At 39.5% G+C, this 23,647-nt stretch overlaps 2 protein-coding genes across 3 annotated transcripts in view; one reads left to right on the plus strand and one right to left on the minus strand.

The window, feature by feature from the left end:
- Positions 1–23,647, minus strand: part of LOC129758689 (influenza virus NS1A-binding protein homolog) — a 126,924-nt gene that overhangs the window by 100,244 nt on the left and 3,033 nt on the right. The window contains exon 1 of one of the 2 annotated variants that reach the window (XM_055756266.1): positions 18,635–19,425. The exons of the other annotated variant lie outside the window; for it this stretch is intronic. The gene's annotated coding sequence lies outside the window, so the exon portion shown is untranslated. Of the gene's footprint in view, positions 1–18,634; positions 19,426–23,647 lie in introns of those variants that run through there. 2 annotated transcript variants of the gene reach the window in all.
- Positions 8,471–13,248, plus strand: LOC129753243 (uncharacterized). The gene is made up of 5 exons (XM_055749038.1): positions 8,471–8,516; positions 8,560–8,995; positions 9,493–9,872; positions 10,293–11,219; positions 11,276–13,248. Exons 1-5 carry the CDS (start codon positions 8,471–8,473, stop codon positions 13,246–13,248), a joined length of 3,762 nt encoding a protein of 1,253 aa, XP_055605013.1.

Here is a 23,647-nt window from a genome sequence, read left to right on the forward strand (position 1 = left end):
AGAGAGGTCTCCCTTACAATTTTCAGTATGACTAGAGAGTTGATCGAGCAAATTGAACCATATTTGGCATATGATGGTATTTGGATACGAGAAATGTTTCTATCATAAATTGAAGTCCCATCTTTTTTCAGTGGAAAAATATTAAGGGAGAAAGGGGGGCTTCCATACAATTTTTTGCATAGCTCGAGAATTGATCGAGCTAATGATACCAAATTTGGCATCAAAAAGTATTTGAGTACAAGTATTTGAGTACAAAAATACTTTTTCTATGTGAAACAATTCCTTTCTTGAAGTAGGATGATGGAATTAGGAATATAGGAAGCGAAGAGGAAGCTTACATTTAACTTTTTTTTTTATAAAATCCGAGACATAGACAAAATTTCATATGGAAAATTATATGTTTCTACGATTGTTATAGACCATTACGCTTTACAATGTAGAGAGGGGAAGAAAGAAGGAGGCTCCATATACATTTTGTTGTAAAACTTAAAAACTTATCAACCAATGGAACTATATTTGATATAAGAGAATTTTTGGGATCGAAAAAAATGGGTATGATTATTAAAGATCAGGACCTCAATTCAGCAGGGGGTGAAGGGAAGGATAGGGGAGGGGGCTCTCTTATCACTTTTTTAGCATAAATCCAGAACATATAAAAAAAAACAACCATATTATATAAGTGAGATTGTTTGCGTACGATCAATTTGAGACCCTCCAGACAGATTAAAATTATCAGATCATAAACACAAATTTATAGAGCAAGATTCAGAATAATAGTTTAAGTTATCTGTTTGTTGCAATTCGAAACTCCAGCTCCAGCTGCGGATATGTTATAATTTGATTTAAAATAATGCCAATAAAACAATAAAAAGTTGAATAATTTTTGAAAATATCATTTGATTTTGAAAGGTGTAGCAAAGCACACCGGGTCAGCTAGTCTATATATATAAAAATGAATTTCTGTCTGTCTGTCTGTCTGTCTGTTCCCTATAGACTCGAAAACTACTGAACCGATTTGCGTGAAACTTGGCATATGAGGGTATTGGAGGCCAGGGAAGGTTCCTATAATAGTTTGGGACCCCTCCCTATTCCTGGAAGGGGGGAGGGGGTCTTTCATTTAAAAGTAATAAGTCTTTATAACTCGAGAACTGATTAAGCAAATCATACCAAACTTGGCATGGGTGGGTTCTTGGGTTCGAGGAATGTTTCTAAGAATACTTGGTACCCCTCCCTCCTTCCAGTGGGGAGATAGAAAGGGGGGAGGGGGCCTACCTTACATTTTTTTACATAACTGGAGAACTAATCAAGCTAATGGAACCAAATTTGGCATGGGAGGGTAGTGGAATACGAGAAATGATTCTATGATTATTTCAGACCCCTCCCTCCTTCCATTGGTGTTATAAGAAGAGAAGGGGGGGGGGGGTCTCCGTGTATATTTATAATGTCCCTCCAGAACTAATAAAGCTAAAGGTACCAAATTTGACATGGGAGGACATTTGGGTAAGAGAAATATTTCTAGGATGATTTGAGACCCCTCCCTCCTTAAAGTGGGGGGGGGGAGTTCCATACGTTTTTGGGATAATTTTCAAACTAATCGACAAAATAAAACCAATTTTGGCATGCAAGAGTATTTGGGTGCTAGAAATGTTTCTATGATACCTCACAGTACTTACCGCATAAAAATGAAACACATATTTCGGTATAACTCAAGGTTCTCATCGTACGAATAGAACTAAATTGAATCAAAGCAATCGAAAGATTCCTTTTAATTCAACCACGGTAAATGAAAAGTTCATATACCAGTATTTCGATAGCAACTTACTACCTTCTTCAGTGAACGTTTTCGATTGATGAATGTGTATCGTTTCCCTCCCTTATATTGTCCGGGTTAGGTAAGCTACTACTAGGTAGCAAAAACCTCCGAATGCTCGGCAGTTGTGCCGTTGTCTGTTTTTTGGGTCTACCTACCCTATTCTGGGTGTTTTCTGGTAGTGCCAAATTATTTTCTACCCGGTTTTGGGCATTGTCAGGTAAATTATTGTATTTCTTTTTACCTAAGAATTTGAACAACCAAGTGTACCCTGGTCCGGTGTCTCCGTTTAAGAGATGAACTGATTTTTCATTGAAGATTTCAATGCTTTCAGCAACATCCAATTTAAGCGAATTACTATTCAAAGACCGGATCAGCGAGACATTTCCTCGATCAATAGAGTGACCAGATTCACACATGTGTAAAGCTACTGCAGATCTAGGATTCTGTGAAGGAAGAATTTTCTTCTTTGAGTCAGATCTAGCTATAGCCATGTGTTCCTCGAATCTATCAATCAACTTCCTTTTGGTTTGTCCGATGTACACCTTATCACAGTCGGAACAACTGATTTTGTACACACCAGATCTATGAAGGAGCTCCACTGGATCTTTTGTCGATCCTAAGATGGATTTCAGTTGATTATTAGAGCTAGTGAACACTAGTTCAATATCAAACTTTGTCAACTTGTGTCGCAATTCGACTGCGTTGACACTGTTGAACTCCATGGATCTTCGTTGAAACTCCTTCTGAATAGGAGTTAAAGTAGTGAAAGATTTCCGTTGAAGCAATCTTTCTTTTTTCCTTATAATAGCTTGAATGGATCTACTTTGGTATCCATTTTTATTAGCCGTTTGGAAAATATATTGGAGTTCCTTTTCTCTTCCTTCAGTTGATAGGGGAATGGAGTTCATCCGATGGATCATGTGGTGGAACGCCGCCATCTTATGCTGGAACGAGTGGTTCGAGGTGCTCGGTATTACCCTCATGGTGTTTGTCGGCTTTCTGTAGATTTCGAATTGGAATAGGCCATCATCTCTCCTTACCAGAACATCCAGGAAAGGTAATTTCCTGTCTTCTTCTATTTCGCAAGTGAATTTAATATTCTTATGCAAACCGTTTATGGATGTTAGAAGTTCTTCTAGAAAATCTTTGTTTACTACACAAAAAATGTCATCGACGTATCTCCACCATTTTTCGGGTAATAAATCTTGATTTTCAAGCGTCTCCTCCAAATGAGCCATAAACAGTTCACACAAGAATGGCGACAGAGGATTTCCCATTGGTGCCCCCTTTGTTTGTCTATAGAACAAATCTCTAAATTTAAAGAAGGTTTGTCCCATACACAAGTCCACCAATTTCTTGTAGTTTCTAACTTTGAGTTTCCAAGTGCTCCCATTGTGTTGTTGAAGCAACCAATCTTCTAACAGATTAGAAGCTTCTTTAACGGGAACACTTGGAAACAAAGCTGAAACATCAAAGGAAACCATGACCTCGTTCTCTTCTATGCCTCCCGACGCCTGCAGTCTGTTCACGAACTCCAAGGTGTTGGTCACCGATCTCGTTTTAAAAGGTTTTGGCATCCTTTTAAACTCGTTCAGTAACCACTTCGCCACTTTTTCAGTGGCTTTCCACTGAAAAAGTGGCGAAGTGGTTACTGAACGAGTTTAAAAGGATGCCAAAACCTTTTAAAACGAGATCGGTGACCAACACCTTGGAGTTCGTGAACAGACTGCAGGCGTCGGGAGGCATAGAAGAGAACGAGGTCATGGTTTCCTTTGATGTTTCAGCTTTGTTTCCAAGTGTTCCCGTTAAAGAAGCTTCTAATCTGTTAGAAGATTGGTTGCTTCAACAACACAATGGGAGCACTTGGAAACTCAAAGTTAGAAACTACAAGAAATTGGTGGACTTGTGTATGGGACAAACCTTCTTTAAATTTAGAGATTTGTTCTATAGACAAACAAAGGGGGCACCAATGGGAAATCCTCTGTCGCCATTCTTGTGTGAACTGTTTATGGCTCATTTGGAGGAGACGCTTGAAAATCAAGATTTATTACCCGAAAAATGGTGGAGATACGTCGATGACATTTTTTGTGTAGTAAACAAAGATTTTCTAGAAGAACTTCTAACATCCATAAACGGTTTGCATAAGAATATTAAATTCACTTGCGAAATAGAAGAAGACAGGAAATTACCTTTCCTGGATGTTCTGGTAAGGAGAGATGATGGCCTATTCCAATTCGAAATCTACAGAAAGCCGACAAACACCATGAGGGTAATACCGAGCACCTCGAACCACTCGTTCCAGCATAAGATGGCGGCGTTCCACCACATGATCCATCGGATGAACTCCATTCCCCTATCAACTGAAGGAAGAGAAAAGGAACTCCAATATATTTTCCAAACGGCTAATAAAAATGGATACCAAAGTAGATCCATTCAAGCTATTATAAGGAAAAAAGAAAGATTGCTTCAACGGAAATCTTTCACTACTTTAACTCCTATTCAGAAGGAGTTTCAACGAAGGTCCATGGAGTTCAACAGTGTCAACGCAGTCGAATTGCGACACAAGTTGACAAAGTTTGATATTGAACTAGTGTTCACTAGCTCTAATAATCAACTGAAATCCATCTTAGGATCGACAAAAGATCCAGTGGAGCTCCTTCATAGATCTGGTGTGTACAAAATCAGTTGTTCCGACTGTGATAAGGTGTACATCGGACAAACCAAAAGGAAGTTGATTGATAGATTCGAGGAACACATGGCTATAGCTAGATCTGACTCAAAGAAGAAAATTCTTCCTTCACAGAATCCTAGATCTGCAGTAGCTTTACACATGTGTGAATCTGGTCACTCTATTGATCGAGGAAATGTCTCGCTGATCCGGTCTTTGAATAGTAATTCGCTTAAATTGGATGTTGCTGAAAGCATTGAAATCTTCAATGAAAAATCAGTTCATCTCTTAAACGGAGACACCGGACCAGGGTACACTTGGTTGTTCAAATTCTTAGGTAAAAAGAAATACAATAATTTACCTGACAATGCCCAAAAACGGGTAGAAAATAATTTGGCACTACCAGAAAACACCCAGAATAGGGTAGGTAGACCCAAAAAACAGACAACGGCACAACTGCCGAGCATTCGGAGGTTTTTGCTACCTAGTAGTAGCTTACCTAACCCGGACAATATAAGGGAGGGAAACGATACACATTCATCAATCGAAAACGTTCACTGAAGAAGGTAGTAAGTTGCTATCGAAATACTGGTATATGAACTTTTCATTTACCGTGGTTGAATTAAAAGGAATCTTTCGATTGCTTTGATTCAGTTGAATCATTCAACCAAGTAGGCTCATACCACAACAGAGAGAACTAAATTGACATTTACTGGTGCAAAATATGAGAAATGTTTTTAAGATTGTTATAGACAAATCTCTCAGCTGGCTTGAGACATAATATAAGACTTACTGACCCGGTGTGCTTTGCTATACCTTTTAAAAATGTTTGAATCTATTTATACAATATTGTGATTTTTTGTCACAATCATTCATATGCAACTTATTTCCAAGATAGGCAAAATTTTATTAAAAAAAAACGGCTCCTATGTACAAAAATGATGTTATGTTCCTTATACACAACAGCAATCACAACATTTCAAATGAATACGCATCTTAATGAAATAACCCAACGAAAATATATTTTTAACGTTTCACATGAAATAAAAACCACCTTCAAATCGTTATTCTACAAACAATCTACATATTTTGCTATCAAAATTGCCACCATAAGGGAAATTTTAAAATGAAACTCCGTCATTTATTGATGTACCACAGTGAGACGTAGAATAATATCGAAATTCTCAATTTCCCACGTCTCACTGCTACACCGCTTCTGCGGTATAACAATTCTCGGAGAGCATGTGCTAAATGTAAACAAGGTAAAATTTAATAAAATCAATCGAGTAAACTTACAACAACAAACAGCTGAGTGTGAAAGCGAAAAATTTAAAAACGGCCGAAAATCCACTATCGCGCACAAGAAATTGTGTCCAATTTCTGGAATTCTGATTGCATTGTAATTGGATCAACCAATTAGCTTCGCGTTTACGAGGTAAGTAAACATATTTTGATTTATCACGACTATAACACTTCTACTCGCATAACACTTTCCATTTAGTGGGATGTTATGAAACTAATAAAGAAATCTACCATCTGGCATTATTGAAATTGAATTATATTAATGAACCGTTGTATCATTTTAAGTGATGGAATATTAATGCCAAAAAATTTTAATCTATTCGCTCAACAGTTCCATACTGCATAGATTTTATTGATAGTAAAACTTTCGCAAAATTGCTAAACAGACGTTAAAATTTGTTTGTACCGCATTTCCGTTCACAAAAGATGCAGATAAGAAATTCCAGATCCATTGAATACATATAGATCTGCTCCAAACAATCAGTGCTGGTCACAGTATCAGAATTTAGTATTGACCCTGTATTCCAGCATAAGTGTTCTTTTGATGTAAACAGTATTGCATTTGGAAAGGATTATTACCTTCAAGTCAATAGCAAATATTCTTTTGTGGCGATTTGCCTGGCTTTTAGAAGAAGTTGAACTCAGCAAAACCTACAAGTATTTCGAATTACTAATTATGTTTGTTTTTATTTTTCACAATCTTAATCCCTTTACACATCTGAAACACGAAATTATCTAAATTTTTATTTGTGAGTGGAAGTTTTCATCAATCAATAAATGACAAGTTCGTCACATTTGGTTGCATAATACACCATTATGTTGAATAATGTTTTAACTGTTTTTATTGTTCTGCTAAAAAAAAGTATTGTAGGGTTGGATAAAATGATTAAAAACAACATGAAAAATTGCAAGGAAATTGGAAATTGTAACTATGAGTAAAACAAAAAAATATCGTCCGATGATCCTTTTTCTATTATGTTTGTTTTTTTTATGTTTTGCTAGATATATTTCTGTGATTTATTTCTGTGCTAGATGTACATGGTTCATTGCTATATTTTAAATTGATGTTTATTTAAGAATCGCTTAGAAATTGAGAGAGTGAGATTGTAAACTACCTATAAATTTCTGAAGTGGAATAATTTCATCATAACTATCATCGTTATTTTTTAGCATAAGCATATTTTTTATTTGTAGTTGACTATGCTTCGTTTCTTCATTTTATTTATACTATACTCATAAACGGGTTAACGTTGTTTTAGGTTTGCTTTAGCGGATAACCTATCACTACTGGTCGACTAAGGTTCATATGCTAATTTTTTATTGTTGAACTTTGACGTCTCAACGTAAAGGAGATGTTTATCACAAAACTTAAACACGTAAACAAGAAATTGCCACGTTGCATATTATGCGTGGTGAGAAATGATAAGCAATAATTTTTTAAGAAAATTTAGCTACCGCTATTGGCAAACTGTCCCGTATGTGCTTTTTCATTATTCTTTCCTGTTTATACGTAAGTTCTTCATTATAGACGTTTGTATTAAGTTTATTTCTAACATATATGAGGCCCTTGGAGCCAAAGGGGTATAAGTGTATGAAAGTTTATTTTGAGAAAACACGCTTTAAAGTTGTTGTGTTTGGCCATTTTTCATATATTTTTCGAAAATTGTGTTTTGCTCTCGAACATAAAAGTATGTAAATCAAATTCGAAAAATCTGAAAAACCGTCAAATATAGTTTGAAATATGAAGAATCGTTTGGCATCATTAACTCAAAATCGACCATTTTGTCACTTATACCCCTTTGGCTTTGAGGGCCTCATATGAAAAAAAAATTACAAATCAATTTTTTCCCATATGAACTATACCCGCAAATTTGTGCCTCATTTTTTATTTTAACAAAAATTATCAACCGTATCAGACGTTAGTTTTGATCTTTGTTACATAGTTGTAGTTAAAATTTGCAACAGATATAGTATAGAAAAGATAAAAAATAGCATTTCTTTTCGTAATGCACTTACAATTTTTAACTGTTTCAAATAATTGTTAGAGAAAATTAACAAATTAAATTTATGAAATGAAGGATTAACATTATCAAGATAGGATTGAATGAAACATTTTTGTATGTTGGCAATATATATGCAAAAAATACACATGCATAACATATGGCCTCACAGCAAATGTGTAAAGCCGTTTCTCTTCTTTTTTTAACATATGGAACAGTCTTGCGAGTGGTGACAGTGTTTTTAATCTTTATATTTGACTTGAAACTTATATAATTTGTGAATTGAAGTTTGATGTAAAAAATGTAAGATTATAATTATTTACATCGCGTGTACTGAATTCGAGTCACGTACATGCTAAATTTCCATGTTCGATAATTTCGGAACAAACTTATCGTGTTTATAAGTGATATTGTATGGGCTGCCTACTGTAAAACTTGCGTACTTCGAAAAAAGTGTGATCTATCAAAATAGTGTAAAATATGTCACATTATCGTACCTGAACTAAACTTTCGAGGCAGCGAACAATAACTCCTTTCTTTCAAATTAATACTTTCAATGAAGCATGCCTCCTAAAAAGAGAGCCTCAATTGGTAGATCTACACCTAAAGCTAAACAAATGAGGCTAGCACGAGCTTCGGAGACTGGTGAACACTCAGGAGTTAGATTGGCGTCCGACAGAGAGCGTCATGCTGTATCGCGATCTGCTCAATCCATCGAGAGTCGAGAAGCAAGGCTTGAGGCAGCAACACGCTGTTCTTCGTTCCTCTGAATCCAGTGAACGCAAAGCTACGAGACAACAAACCGATCGAGAGCGTCGTGCAGCTGCACGATCCACCGAATCCAGTGAGAGCCGAGAAGCAAGGCTTGATTCCGACCGGCAGCAACACGCTGTTCAACGTTCCTCTGAATCCAGTGAACGCCGAGTTACGAGACAACAAACCGATCGAGAGCGCCGCGCAGCAGCACGATCCACTGAATCCAGTGAAAGCAGAGATGCAAGGCTTGATTCCGACCGGCAGCAACACGCAGTTCAACGTTCCTCTGAGTCCAGTGAACGCCGGACAACAAGACAACAAACCGATCGAGAGCGCCGTGCAGCTGCACGATCCACCGAATCCAGTGAGAGCCGAGAAGCAAGGCTTAATATCGATCGACAGCACCACACAGAGATGCGTTCCACTGAGTCCAGTGAACAAAGAACTGAAAGAAGGGTAGCCGATCGAGAGCGCCATGCTAGGAGAACTCCATACGCTGATTTGAAACATGCAGCATTCCGTTACGATCCTGAAAGCGATTACCACCTTCATCCAAATGTGACTATTGGGAACATGGATAAATTGTGTCGATACTGCAATGCCCTCAAGTTCGCAAATGAGTCACCTGGAATGTGTTGCGCAGGTGGTAAAGTGAAGCTTCCGGAATTGTCTACACCTCCTGAGCCGTTATTATCATTAGTTTCGGGCGCCACAAGAAAATCGAAAGATTTTTTACGAAACATTCGCAAGTATAATTCGTGTTTCCAAATGACGTCCTTCGGGGCAGACAGAATTGTGCGAGACAACTTTATGCCAACCTTCAAGATTCAAGGCCAAATATACCATCAGGCACGATCTCTATTACCATTGCCGAATACAGAGCACACGTTTCTTCAAATTTATTTTATGGGGAATATTGAGAAGCAAACAGATCAACGATGTCGTTTTGTAAGGACTACGGATAGAGAAATCGTCGCAGACCTAGAAATTTTCTTCCAACGGAATAACCAATTGGTTAAACTGTTCAAAACTGCACTCAATCAAATGCCAACGGATGACTATGTTGTTGTGATTAGAGCTGACAAAACACCGGTTGGGCAACATGAACGCCAATATAATGCACCAACAATCGACGAAGTGGCGATCGTCGTTGTAGGTGAAGCATTCCAGAAACGCGATATCGTTTTGCATCGTAGAGGAGGAGATGTGCAGTTCATCTCGGAAACTAACCGGTGTTACGACGGATTGCAATATCCAATCCTTTTTTGGCAAGGTGAAGATGGCTACCACTTCAACATCAAAATGGTAAATCCAGCGACTGGCGAGGAAACAGGTAAAAAAATAAGCGCTATGAATTTTTACGCATATCGACTGATGATTCGCAGAAATGTTGAAAATCATATTCTGAAATGTCGTGCTTTATTTCATCAATATATCGTTGATATGTACGTCAAGATTGAATCTGAAAGGCTGCTATATATTAGGCTTAATCAAAGCAAGTTGCGTTCGGAGGAATACATCCATTTACGTGATGCAATCAATAATGATGTAAATATCGATCCCAATGAGTTAGGTAAAGCCTTCATACTACCAGCTACCTTTACCGGAAGTCCACGACATATGCATGAATACGCGCAAGATGCAATGACATATGTTCGTGCATATGGTAGACCGGACTTATTCATTACATTCACTTGCAATCCAAGGTGGATCGAGATAAAAGAACTTCTGATGACCGGTCAGTCATCAACAGATCGTCATGACATTACTGCACGTGTATTCAGACAAAAGCTTAAAGTGTTCATGAACTACATCGTTAAGCATCACATCTTCGGCGAAACACGATGCTGGATGTATTCGATTGAGTGGCAGAAAAGAGGATTGCCGCATGCGCACATTTTGATCTGGTTAATGGTTAAACTAACACCAGATCAAATCGATCAAGTCATCTCAGCAGAAATCCCAGACCGAGATATTGACCCGCTTCTTTTCGATATTGTTATCAATAACATGGTTCATGGTCCATGTGGCACACTTAACGTGAACTCACCATGTATGACAGATGGAAAATGTACCAAAAGATTCCCAAAACCCTTCGTTACAGAAACAATCAGTGGCAATGATGGTTATCCATTGTATCGTCGGAGATCACCAGAAGATGGTGGCCGATTTGCCACAATTAGCGGGCGCATTGAGATCGACAATCGTTGGATCGTACCATACTCGCCGTTGCTCTCGAAAACATTCGCCGCCCATATTAATGTTGAGTTCTGCAACTCTGTGAAGTCTATCAAGTATATCACGAAATATGTTAACAAGGGGAGCGATATGGCTGTGGTTGAGGTGAGAAACACTTCTGGACCTTCGGACGAAATTGAGCTATATCAGCTGGGACGGTATATCAGCAGCAACGAAGCGGCATGGCGAATTTTTTCTTTCCCGATCCATGAAAGACATCCTACAGTTACCCACTTGGCAGTACACTTGGAGAATGGACAACGGGTATATTTTACTGCAAATACTGCTCGAGAACGAGTGATATCTCCACCCTCAACAACGTTGACTGCCTTCTTTTCGTTATGCCAAGAAGATACTTTCGCCCGAACATTGCTGTACTCCGAAGTGCCAACATACTACACATGGAATGCGTCAACTAAGAAGTTCATGCGTCGTAAGCAAGGTAAATCTGTTTTTTGTTTAAAATTTAACTTTGATAAAGTCTCTCTTCACTTCCAGGTAGAGCAGTTGCGGGTTATTCAAATTTATATGCAACCGATGCATTAGGTCGCGTGTATACTGTTCACCCTACCAACTCGGAATGTTTTTATCTTCGATTGTTATTAATAAACGTCCGAGGACCCAGAAATTTCAATGATTTGAAAACAGTTAACGGCCTAATATGTGCAACTTTTCGAGAAGCATGCCAGAAAATGAATCTATTAGAAAACGATGCACACTGGGACGTTGCACTAACTGACGCCGCAGATACAGCTCGACCTCAGCAAGTTCGTGCATTGTTCGCGATCATATTGACGACCTGCTCTCCATCCAATCCTAAGGAACTATGGGAAAAACACAAGGACTCCATGAGTGATGACATCTTGCATCGTGTAAGATCGGAAAATCGAAATCCAGATATCGCATTTAGCCAATCCATATACAACGAAGCTTTGATTGCGATTGAAGATGTTTGTTTGAATATCGCTAACAAATTACTGCCTCAAGTGGGTATACCAGCGCCGCATCGAGATTCAAACAACATTCTCGATCGTGATCTGAGGCAGGAGACAGTCTATGATACGGAAGAGTTATCTTCATTTGTTGAGAGAAATATCCGAAATATGAATGAAGAGCAACGTGCTGTGTACGACACTATCATGAGTGCAATTTTGGAGCAGAGTGGAGGTTTCTTTTTCCTCGATGCGCCTGGAGGTACAGGCAAAACATTTTTGATTTCACTCATTTTAGCAAGATTACGATCGGAACGCAAAATTGCGTTAGCCATCGCATCGACTGGCATTGCAGCAACCTTACTCGCCGGAGGCAGAACTGCACACTCGGCATTAAAGCTACCGTTAAATTTACAGATCAACGAGGCTCCAACTTGCAACATTAGCAAAAGTTCTGGAATGGGAAAAATTCTAAGAACATGCGAAATCATCATATGGGACGAATGTACCATGACACACAAAAAAACTCTTGAGGCTCTGAACAATACCCTTAGGGACTTCCGAGGGAACAACGAGCTTTTCGGTGGTACTTTAATTTTGTTATCCGGTGATTTCCGTCAAACTCTACCAGTTATCCCAAGATCAACGCCAGCAGATGAGTTGCACGCATGCTTGAAGTCTTCAATACTATGGCCGTATGTTCAGAAACTTACTTTGAAAATTAATATGCGTGTACAGTTGTTGAATGACGCATCCGCAGGGCGGTTTGCAAAACAGCTACTAGACATTGGAAACGGAAAAATGCCTATCGATGAAACAACAAAATGCATAACATTTCCAGCTGATTTTTGTGAAATTGTGGCAACCAAAGATCAGCTTATATCGAAGGTGTTTCCAGATATTGGTCATAATCACAAAAATCATCAGTGGCTGAGCGTTCGAGCAATCCTTGCTCCAAAAAATCAGGACGTAAACGCTATTAATTACAGCATTCAGGATGCTATCGAGGGAGATGAGAGAACCTACAAATCCGTTGATACAGTAACCAATACTGACGAAGTGGTGAACTATCCGACAGAGTTCCTCAATTCTCTTGATTTGCCTGGTTTGCCACCACACGTCCTGATTTTGAAAGTTGGTGTGCCAATAATACTACTGCGGAACATTAATCCCCCACGGCTTTGCAACGGCACTCGGCTCGCTGTTAAAAGATTGATGGATAATATCATCGAGGCAACCATTTTGAATGGCAAGTTTAAAGGAGAAGACGTTCTGTTACCACGTATTCCGATGATACCAACGGATCTGCCTTTTGATTTTAAAAGGTTGCAGTTCCCTGTACGACTGGCTTTTGCAATGACGATTAACAAGTCTCAAGGGCAGTCCCTTGAAGTTTGCGGAGTAGATCTCGAACGACCATGTTTTTCCCACGGACAATTGTACATCGCTTGCTCCCGTGTCGGATCCCCGAACAACTTGATTATTTATGCTCCAGATAGAAAAACGAAGAATATAACATATCCCACAGCATTACATTGATAAAGGTAAAACAAAAATTAGGAGCGCAAATGTATCGAAATTATTATTGTGTTTATTTTAGTAACCTTCAAGCACTCTCCTCACTCCTCACTCGGCCGTTTTGACACTTCTGTAATATATCGAACACAGCAAAGCATAACCGAGCGTCGAATGAAAAGCTGTCCTGACAATTTGAACTAAGACTGATCAGAACAATTACCGAGAAAAAAAATCAACTACTTTACAGGTATTTCTAGAGATGAAATTATTTTTAATAAAAAAAATTAATTTACATTTTTTTACAGTTTAATACGAGATGAAATATTATCTTAAACACAAAACATTATTTAAAAATATAGAATTCCATAATAAATGCCAAACACAAACAAACGAATTCAATCAAAACTCATTCCGAAAACCCTCTTCCAAAAATTTAATTTACAAATTCATTTATTAAAAAGCGTAGCAACGCACGTACCGGGTCAGCTAGTATTTATATAAAAATGAATTTCTGTCTGTCTGTCTTTCTGTCTGTTCCCTATAGACTCAGAAACTACTGAACCGATTTACGTGAAACTTGGCAGGTGGGGGTATTGGAGGCCGGGGAAGGTTCCTATTCTAGTTTGGGACCCCTCCCCCTATAATGAAGGGGGGGGAGGGGCCTCCCAAACAAATGACAATTTTTTGCATAACTCGAGAACCAATCAAGCAAATGGTATCAAATTTGGCATGGGGTGGTATTTGGGAATGGAGAATATTTCAATGAATATAAGGTACCTCTCAGTGGGGTGATAGAAAGGGGGGAGGGGGGCTACCTTTTTCAATTACAATTTTTCATGTAACTCGAAAACTATTCAAGATATTGGATCCAAATTTGGCATGGGAAGGTATTTTGATACGAAAAATATTTCAATGATTATTTGAGACCCCTCCCTTTTGCAGTTGAAAGGGGGAGGGGCCTCTTTAATATTTTTTTACATAACTCAAAAACTTATAAAGCAAATGGAACCAAATTTGTCATGGGAAGGTATTTGGATACGAAAAATATTTCTATGATTATTTGAAACCCCTCCCTCTTTTCAGTAGGGAGATATAAAGGGGAGAAGGGCCCTCTTTTTAATTTTTAAATAACTCAAATATTAATCAAGCAAATGGAATCAAATTGCGCATGGGCGGATATTTGGGAACGTGACATGTTCTAATGATTGTTTGAGACCTCTTCCTTCTTCCAGCGGGGAGAAAATAAAGAGGGACAGAAGTTCCATACAATTTTTATCGCATAACTCAAGAACTACAACAGCAAATGGAACCAAATTTGGCATGAAACGATATTTGGGTACGAGAAATGCTCCTTTGAATATTTGGTATCCTTTAATCCTTCAAAAAGGTGGATGAAAAGGGGGAGGAGAGGTCTCCCTTACAATTTTCAGTATAACTGGAGATCTGATCGACCAAATTTGAACCATGTTTGGCATGTGACGGTATTTGGATACGAGAAATGTTTCTATTATAAATTGAAGCCCCACCTTTTTTCAGCGGACAGATATAAAGGGGAAAGGGGGGCTACCATACATTTTTGAGTACAAAAAAATCTTATATATAAAAATGGAAGCGTTTTCTTTGTAATAACATCACGTATAAACGGTTGGTCGGAATGAAGTAAAATTTGGTATCCGCGGGTTTTTTTGGGTCAGAGATGGTTTGTATAATAGTTTCAAGAATCTCACTTTTTATGGAAGGGGGGTCCCCATACTAAATCAACTTTAAATGGGAAAGCCGTACAATTTAATACGATTTTCAAAAAATTCGATTCGCGAGCAAGATGAAGTTAAGGACGTGTGGATGAAACAAAACATTTATTACGATTTATTTATTTAAAGGTAAGTTTACCGGGTCAGCTAGTGTATAATGAAAAAGGAGCTTACATTGAGTGTTAGCATTAGCAACAATGTGGCAATTTACTCCTCACAACATCCGATGGCAGTCGGTATCTGTGTACCTAGTTAGGTTCGGTAAGTTAGTTAAGTAAATTTCAGATGCAGTTTAGAGTCTGTGCACGTGTAAGCTCAATTTAAACTCTCAGCGAATACGCTAGCCCAACTATAAAGAAGCAGTTTGTTAATAATCTTCGCTTTTGTAGTTGACCTTACCGAACACTATCAAATTAAACTCTATAGCAACTTTAGTGTCATCAGTGATCGTTGATGTAGTTACTAACCCTTTATAATGAAAAATAAACTCCCCCCTCTCCCCCCTTCCTTCGAAATTTACAAAAAACCGGAAGGGGGGAGTAAACGAAGTTTTAAATTGTTTATGGAAATTTCAAAAAAAATCATCAAAATCCGAAAGATTACAAGACCATAAAAAAAATGGTGGAAGATGGGAGTTTTATCACCTTTTGTATTCTTGATTTTATTGAATGTTTCGATAAAAATTACTTGATTTAAAAGTTTTGTGCAATGATTTAGTACGCAATTTTAATGCATAAAAGCTTTCGTGCAATTTATTTAAATTTATTAGTTTTTTGCATTATTTTTTTATAAGCCCCCCACCCTCGCGATGGTCCAACTCCGAGGGACAAAAGAAGGATTTGAAATTTGTTCCGGCCTTATTGGGCTCTATTTTTAATGAAGTAGTAAGCTTCTTATGAATTCAGTTTGTCGATAGATTTTATGCAATACTCCAGTAAGCGCTATCAAAATTAGCAATTTATTGCTCTGGTGTCTAATATGTTAAACTTCAAACTCTTAAATAGTTTTGGTTTGTTCATCTGTTTTCGAAGAAGTCAAAAATTGAGAAAAAATCTTTTAAATAGGAAGCCAATTATGAATATAAAAATTATAGATTTATGGGATTTTAAATAATTTAGAAATTACACTTTGTGAAGAAAATGTTGTTTGTTGATATAATCTTTGAAAATTAATTTGAATCTTGTAAAACCTTTGACAAATTGAAGCCCTGAACATTGCTACTAAACTTTCAATGAGATTTAAATACAGGCTAAAAAAATTAAGTTTGTTTTTACAAATTGGATAAAGATTTATTTATTTAATTATTTATTACTTCGGATATTAGGTGATAAAATGATTGTTTTTTATTGAAACAGAAGATATTATGATATTATATACTCACAAATTTTAGCGTTTTCTCAAATTACTAATTATATGTTACCCCTTTTTTATTTAGAAATTTTATATGTTATCTTAAATATAGTTTAAAATTAATTGTTTTAAATTTTTACGAAATTTATGAGCGCCTTTAAAGGCAAACTGAGATTTTTATGGATGTTCCAGAAGTTACTTTTTTAAAGTGATATGAATGCAAGTGTGGTTTTAATTTTTTATTACGATAAAAAAATGCTTAAAGCTTATGGGAAACGGTGATTTGGGTGCTTGGTTTTTTTTGTATAAATTTGCTTTGATGGAGGGGGGAGGGGGGTGGTGTGGGTTTGTTTTTGAATATTTTCATAAAAGCAAGCGGTAAGTAAAAAATTTTGAAAACTTCTGATGCAGATTGTAACAAAATTCTCATTTTTTGTGCTGATATATCTATTTATTCGATGCTATCTCATAAATGCTTTTCGAAGACATTGGGTTTAGGTTCACTGGGTTCAAGAATGAATATATTCAGGCGATTTAAAAAAAACTCGTACAAAAAGTTTATCATATGTTTTTTTATTTTAAAAGTTACTTGGAATTTTCTTTACAGAGCCTTCTTTGGAAAGTCGTTTTACGAATGAAGGTTTTGAAGAAACATAAAAAACTTAATTCAGTTTTGTTCCAAATCCTTAGAGCCTTTATAACTCTATTACAAAACTCCGATGTTTATTCAAGAATGTTTGAATAAATGATCCTTATTAAGCCAGAAATGAACCGAAAACGGAGTAAAAAAGCAAAAATTCAGTTCAATTGAAAGATTATTCATCTATCAAGGATGTAAAACTTTTTTCATAGAGCCTGACTCGTGCACTTTCACCTTGAATAGATTGTAGCTAATCTTTTTCCATTTACGTCTCAAAACACCCATGCTTCATACTGACGAATTTAGGCTATTGAACTCCGATCGCTCAAGCAGCACCATCATCGCTTCAGTGCAAAATGGACAACAAGCTCGGATCATTCAAACCGGAATTTCTACAAACCGTTTAGTAGAGAGGATAGGATGGGTGCGTACGTGTACGATCCTGGTCCTGGTTTTTTTTGTGTATTAATCAACACACCACGCCGCCGTTTTATTGAAACGCCGGACCGGTTTTCATCAGCCCACATGACAATAAAAATCAACCCCGATGATCATTCGAAGCAGTGCCTGTGCGACAGCCTTGAGAATGTCGGCGACTGACCGACCGCCGAACCCACCAAGAAGATGAATGAGAATTTTAGAGAAAATGAAAAATGTGCAATCACCTTTCCTTGTTAGGTAGGGGCACAGACATGGGATGAGGACAGTGTTGACAGACCTTTTGTTCGGAAATGGTTTGTTTTCATTTCCTATAACTCTTTTCATCCATCAGTAAAGGCTAGCATAATTTTACGTGTTGTCAAAACATTATAGAGTTTAATCAATTAAATCTTTATTACCAATTCGTAGGCAATTGAGGAAATCTCAGTTGAACAAACTTGAAGCTTGAAGTGAGTATGGCACTCGCTCTCGAGTCCCACCAGTGAAATCTATGCCTATTTGTGAATAAATTGCGAGTTCAAGGACGACTCATAACTGCTGAGATAGGTTGGAATGATAACAAATGCTCCGTTCTTCCTTTTCAAATTGTCTACGTATGTTAGACCTGCGAAGAAGTCGTACATAGGACATTTATTGCGAAAATATATTATTCCACTAGGTGCACTTACTCGAAAAATGCGACGAATAGCGGAATAACTTTAAATCTGTTTATAATAACTTCAGAACACGTAAATGACATCACATGTTCTCATCCAATGAGCTAAAATGCAAAACAATGCAAAATGTGCTACTATAAAATCCTCTCTCTAGCACGAGTATCCAAGACAAATCAATTTTGGCAGCATGGTTGATATGGCAACCGGGTTGTTTTCTTTCTCGTTGTGGATAAACCCGGACCATGCGTACGCCTGCCTAGTGATGGTGTGTGTAAATTTGCAAATTTCAACAGCCTGGCCTGACTGTGCTGATGCTGCTAGTAGTTGTTTTACGAGCTATCGTGGCAGGCAGATAATTGCAAATGTTATCATCATATACCTAGAGCTTACGCTTCTTCTCGCGCCAGTCGAGTTGTTTTTCCTTGATAGCCCCTTATCGTAACATGAACAGATATGGGGTTTAATGCGTCTTTTCCATCTTCGGACATATTGGATCATGATGATGAATTGATTTATGAAATTTAGTTGACTATTGACTAATTTAAACGTAATGTAAAAATGGTACTCACCAAAAGAAAGAATGTTCCAGATTCTAGTTGCTGAGTGCTAACACGAGTCGAACAGAAATTTCGATGAACACAAAAAAACTAAACGAATTCCAAAAACTAATAACTTTTGCCAGTTGAAACTAGAAGAGTTCACAGATTCATACTTTCACTTGGATGTTGTCTGGCGACAAACTGGCTTTGGAATCGAATGAATAAAGCCAGTCAAAAAAACCGGAACAGGTCACAATTTCGATACACACACGAACTCTCGTCCACGATAGGAAATATCTCTCTTATGGGCCACGGCGTTAATCGCTAAACCTCACCGAATGGCCAGAAAGGCGATCAAACACAAATGGTAATACGGCTGGTTGATTATCGATATCAAAATCCATCCAGAGCTTATGTGCACTGCAGCTGCGATTAAAACATCCAAGGAGGCACGGCACTTTTCGACTCTAATAAGCTATAGTTACCGATCAATAATCAAGACTGATTACGGCGACAGGGTGAGTGAAATTCACAACACACGGAACTTGGCTGGGTGGCTAAGCCTTCTCGGATGAGAGCTCACGACGACCGAGGATGCACACACTTCCTAGCTAGCTACAACGAGTGTTGCTTTCGCGAAAAACATTGACCGATTAATTGCAGCGCGGAAAACATGCACGAAACGACGAAACACCGTGTAGAACGCAGGGCCTAAACAAATGCACACCGAGCGTGAAAATGTTGGCAAAAAAGGGGGCCTGCCAGGCTACAACCGACCACCTTTTACTGGACCGAGCGGTACCACTACGAATCGATGAATGAAATGCTGCTCACACGTAATGGACGACGACGACGACGGTGAGAGCCGCGGTACGCGATAATAGAGCAAGCTGGGACAGTCACATACAGTGTTTGTATTTGTAGGTTTTTGTGTTGGTACTTGCTCGCCCGTTTCATTCTATGGGGTAAGAAAATTTTTGTGGCACCAGTTTCATGTTTTCAAATTTTCTTTGGTAAATACTTAAGATATTCTGAAGCCCCTTATGTTTTGCTGACTGCCAATCGACAAAGTTTGTTTGATACTGATTCCCAATGTGTTGTATCAACAATCATTCCGCTTCATTCTATGGACCTGTATTGTGCGACCATTTTAATAGTATAATAGCTTGTGATACGTTTCCAACTATACGGAAGAGAGCTATCGTAGCTCCTATTCCGAAATTAAGTTATCCTATGGCTGCTGAAGATTACAGGTCAATAGGCGTTCTCCCAACCATGTCCTAGATACTGGAAAAAAATACTACTGGCACAAATAACAGAACAGCTCAACCAACACGATCCTCCTCTTCTTCCTAAACTTCAATCTGGCTATCGTAAAGCTCACTTAACTGCTTTAGCAAAGGTCACATCTCCATGTCAGGAGCGGCGTGCGGAGTGCAACAGCGTCCTGGTGGTGTTCGGGACCCAAAACAGCAACATCACGACGGTCCTCCTGCGAGATAGTGGGGTTAGCTGCGGGCCTTGCGAGCCCGTGACTACAAAAAACATAAGCAACGAACAACGAACAACAAATTTCGGATGGAAATCGGCAAAGACCCACGCGACGAAAAGGGACCAGCGATTGGAAACTTGGAACATGGAACTGCCGATCTCTAAATTTTGTGGGCAGTAACCACGTGCTCTCCAACGATTGAAGAGCCGCAAATTCGACATCGTAGCGCTGCAGGAAGTATGCTGGAAGGGCTCCACGGTATGAACGTATCCAGATGGTCGTGCCATCTACCAGAGCTGCGGTAACACACACGAGCTTGGAACAGCTTTTATAGTGACGGGAAAGATGCAAAAGCGCGTGATCGGGTGGTGACCGATCAACTCACGAATGTGCCGGTTGGGAATCAAGGGCCGGTTCTTCAACATCAGCATCATCAACGTGCACAGCCCTCACCTCGGAAGTACCGGTGACGACAAAGACGAATTTTACGCGCAGCTGGAACGTGAATACGACCGTTGCCCAAAACATGATATCAAGATCGTCATCAGGGATTTTAATGCTCAGGTCGGCCAGGAGGAGGAATTTAAACCGACAATTGGAAGGTTCAGTGCGCACCAGACCAGCTGACCAACGAAAACGGCCTCAGACTTATTGATTTCACCGCCTCCAAACGAATGGCCGTACGTAGTACCTTTTTTCAGCACCGCCTCCCACACAAGTATACCTGGAGATCACCGTACCAAACGCAATCACAGATCGACCACGTTTTGATTGACAGCCGGCACTTCTCGGACATCATCGACGTCAGATCCTGTCGAGGCGCCAACATCGAGTCGGATCAATATCTGGTGATGGTGAAGATGCGCCCAAAACTCTCCGTAGTGAACAACACACGAAACCGGCGCCCGCCTCGGTTAAATATCGCACGACTGAAGCAACCTGAGGTCGCGGCAGACTACGCGCAATCGGTCGAAGCAGCACTGCCGGCAGAGGGCGAGCTTGACGAAGCCCCTCTCGAGGACTGTCAACAGTGCTGCGGAGAACGTCATCGGCTATGTGGAGCGAACTCGACGGAACGACTGGTTCGACGAGGAGTGTAGGAGGGTGATGGACGAAGAGAATGCCGCGCGAGCGGCAGTAGTGCAAAGAGGCACCCGTCGAAATGTGGAAAATCACCGACAGCGGAAGAGGCAGCGAGTCCGAATTTTCCAGGAGAAAAAGCGCCGCCTGGAGGAGGAGAAGCTCGAGGAGCTGGAGCAGCTGCATCGTTCCCAAGAAACACGAAAGTTCTATAAGAAACTCAACGCATCCCGCAAAGGCTTCGTGCCGCAAGCCGAAATGTGCCGGGATAAGGGCGGAGGCATCCTGACGGACAATCGTGAGGTGATCAAAAGGTGGAAGCAGCACTTCGATGAACACCTGAACGGCGCACATGCAGGAGATCAAGACGGTGGGGGAAGGTACATCGCCGGCGTAGCCAACGACGTAGAGGAGCCACTCCCAACGATGAGTGAAGTTAAGGAAGCCATTCGCCAGCTGAATAGAAACAAGTCGGCTGGGAAGGATGGCATCGCAGCTGAACTCATTAAAATGGGCCCGGACAAGTTGGCCGATTGCCTACACCGGTTGATAGTTCGGATCTGGGACATAGAACAGCTACCGGAGGAGTGGAAGGAGGGGGTAATATGCCCCATATACAAGAAGGGCGACAAATTGGACTGTGAGAACTACCGAGCGATCACTGTCCTCAATGCCGCCTACAAAGTGTTGTCCCGAATCCTACTCCGCCGCCTAACGCCACAAGCAAACAGATTCGTGGGAAGTCATCAGGCCGGCTTCATGGAGGGACGGTCTACGACGGACCAGATATTCACATTGCGGCAAATCCTCCAAAAATGCCGTGAACACCAAGTCCCTACGCACCATCTATTCATCGACTTCAAAGCCGCATACGACACGATCGACCGTAACGAGCTATGGAAAATCATGGACGAGAACGGCTTTTCCGGGAAGCTGATCAGACTGATCAAGGCGACGATGGATGGAACGCAGTGCTGTGTGCGGATTTCGGGTGAATTGTCGAGTTCATTCGAATCACGCAGGGGGCTTCGACAAGGTGATGGTCTATCCTGCATGATGTTCAACGTGGCGCTAGAAGGTGTTATTCGACGAGCGGTGGGCGAAATGCGGGGCACGATTTTCAACAGATCCAGTCAACTTATCTGCTTTGCCGATGACATTGATATAGTCGGCAGATCATCTGCGGCGGTGAAAGACATCTACCGCAAATTGAAACGCGAAGCAGGAAGGATTGGGTTGATGATTAATACGTCCAAGACGAAGTACATGCGAGACCGACCGAACCCGCTTGTCCAGTAATAACAAGGTCACGATCGACGACGACGAGCTGGAGATAGTCGAAGACTTTGTCTATCTCGGCTCACTGGTGACCGCAGACAATGACACCGACCGTGAGATCCGGAGGCGAATTATCAGCGGAAGTCGTGCCTACTATGGACTCCACAAGCAACTGCGGTCGAGAAGACTTAGCCCTCGCACGAAGTGTAACCTGTATATGACGCTTGTAACCGCAATTACTGGGTTTGGGTCTCGAGAGTTCGGAATTAGATTCAAAAAGCGACAAGTGCAATTGAAACACTTTATCCCGACAGTTAGAACGATTTTATTCTACAAGTGATAAGGTACTCTAGGACTAGAGATGTACCGAATATTCGGTCGGCCGAATATTCGGCGCCGAATACCGCCAAAAAACCGTTAAGCCAAATATTCGGCTCACCGAATAGTTGACCTATGTATTCGGCCGAATAGGCCGAATATCTACTACAGACTTGTATTTTTTTCAAATAGTTTTCGTTAATTTTTAAAATATCCAAAAGTAATGTTAGTAATGTGTAGCTTTTACACACAATTATTAAAAATTTATGGTTTGAGCAAAATATCTAAGGTGTATCCGCGTATCTTTCACTGTATATCGTACAAGGGAATGCTGAATGGTATCGCTTTATACTTTGATTATAGTTTATCCCAGATTTTCTGGATATATTCAGGCTTGCCCATAAATCCAGTACAGAATCCAGATAAGCCTAATCTGGCCGGGATGTCCATATATTGTTTAAAACCTCCCGAGTTTTGCTCGATTTTATTCAGATTATTTGCTAAATCAAATAAAAAACTCAAATTCCTCTTAAAAATGTTGTAGATTTTTTAACAATTATTCAAAAATTTCAAAATATACATAAATTTTGCCCTTATTAATTTTTTTTTTCAAAAATCATCCTGAATGCCTGACCGTGTGGATACGTGTGGCTGAAAGTATGGTATGGTATGTTAAAGATCATCTATCTTTTCAACAACTATTTTAAATATATGTTGCTCAAATTCGACCTTCACCTAATTCAATATCAGAGAAGCAATTTCAAAAAGCTTGGCACCTGTTTCGACATGTTTTATCCCAGATTTCACAGGAAAGCAATCTCTTTGGTGATAAACGCCCTAGAAGCGATTAGTTATCTGATTTGTTTTCAGTCATT

This window comes from Uranotaenia lowii, chromosome 3, assembly GCF_029784155.1.
Source record: "Uranotaenia lowii strain MFRU-FL chromosome 3, ASM2978415v1, whole genome shotgun sequence".
In the NCBI taxonomy this organism is placed as follows: domain Eukaryota; kingdom Metazoa; phylum Arthropoda; class Insecta; order Diptera; family Culicidae; genus Uranotaenia; species Uranotaenia lowii.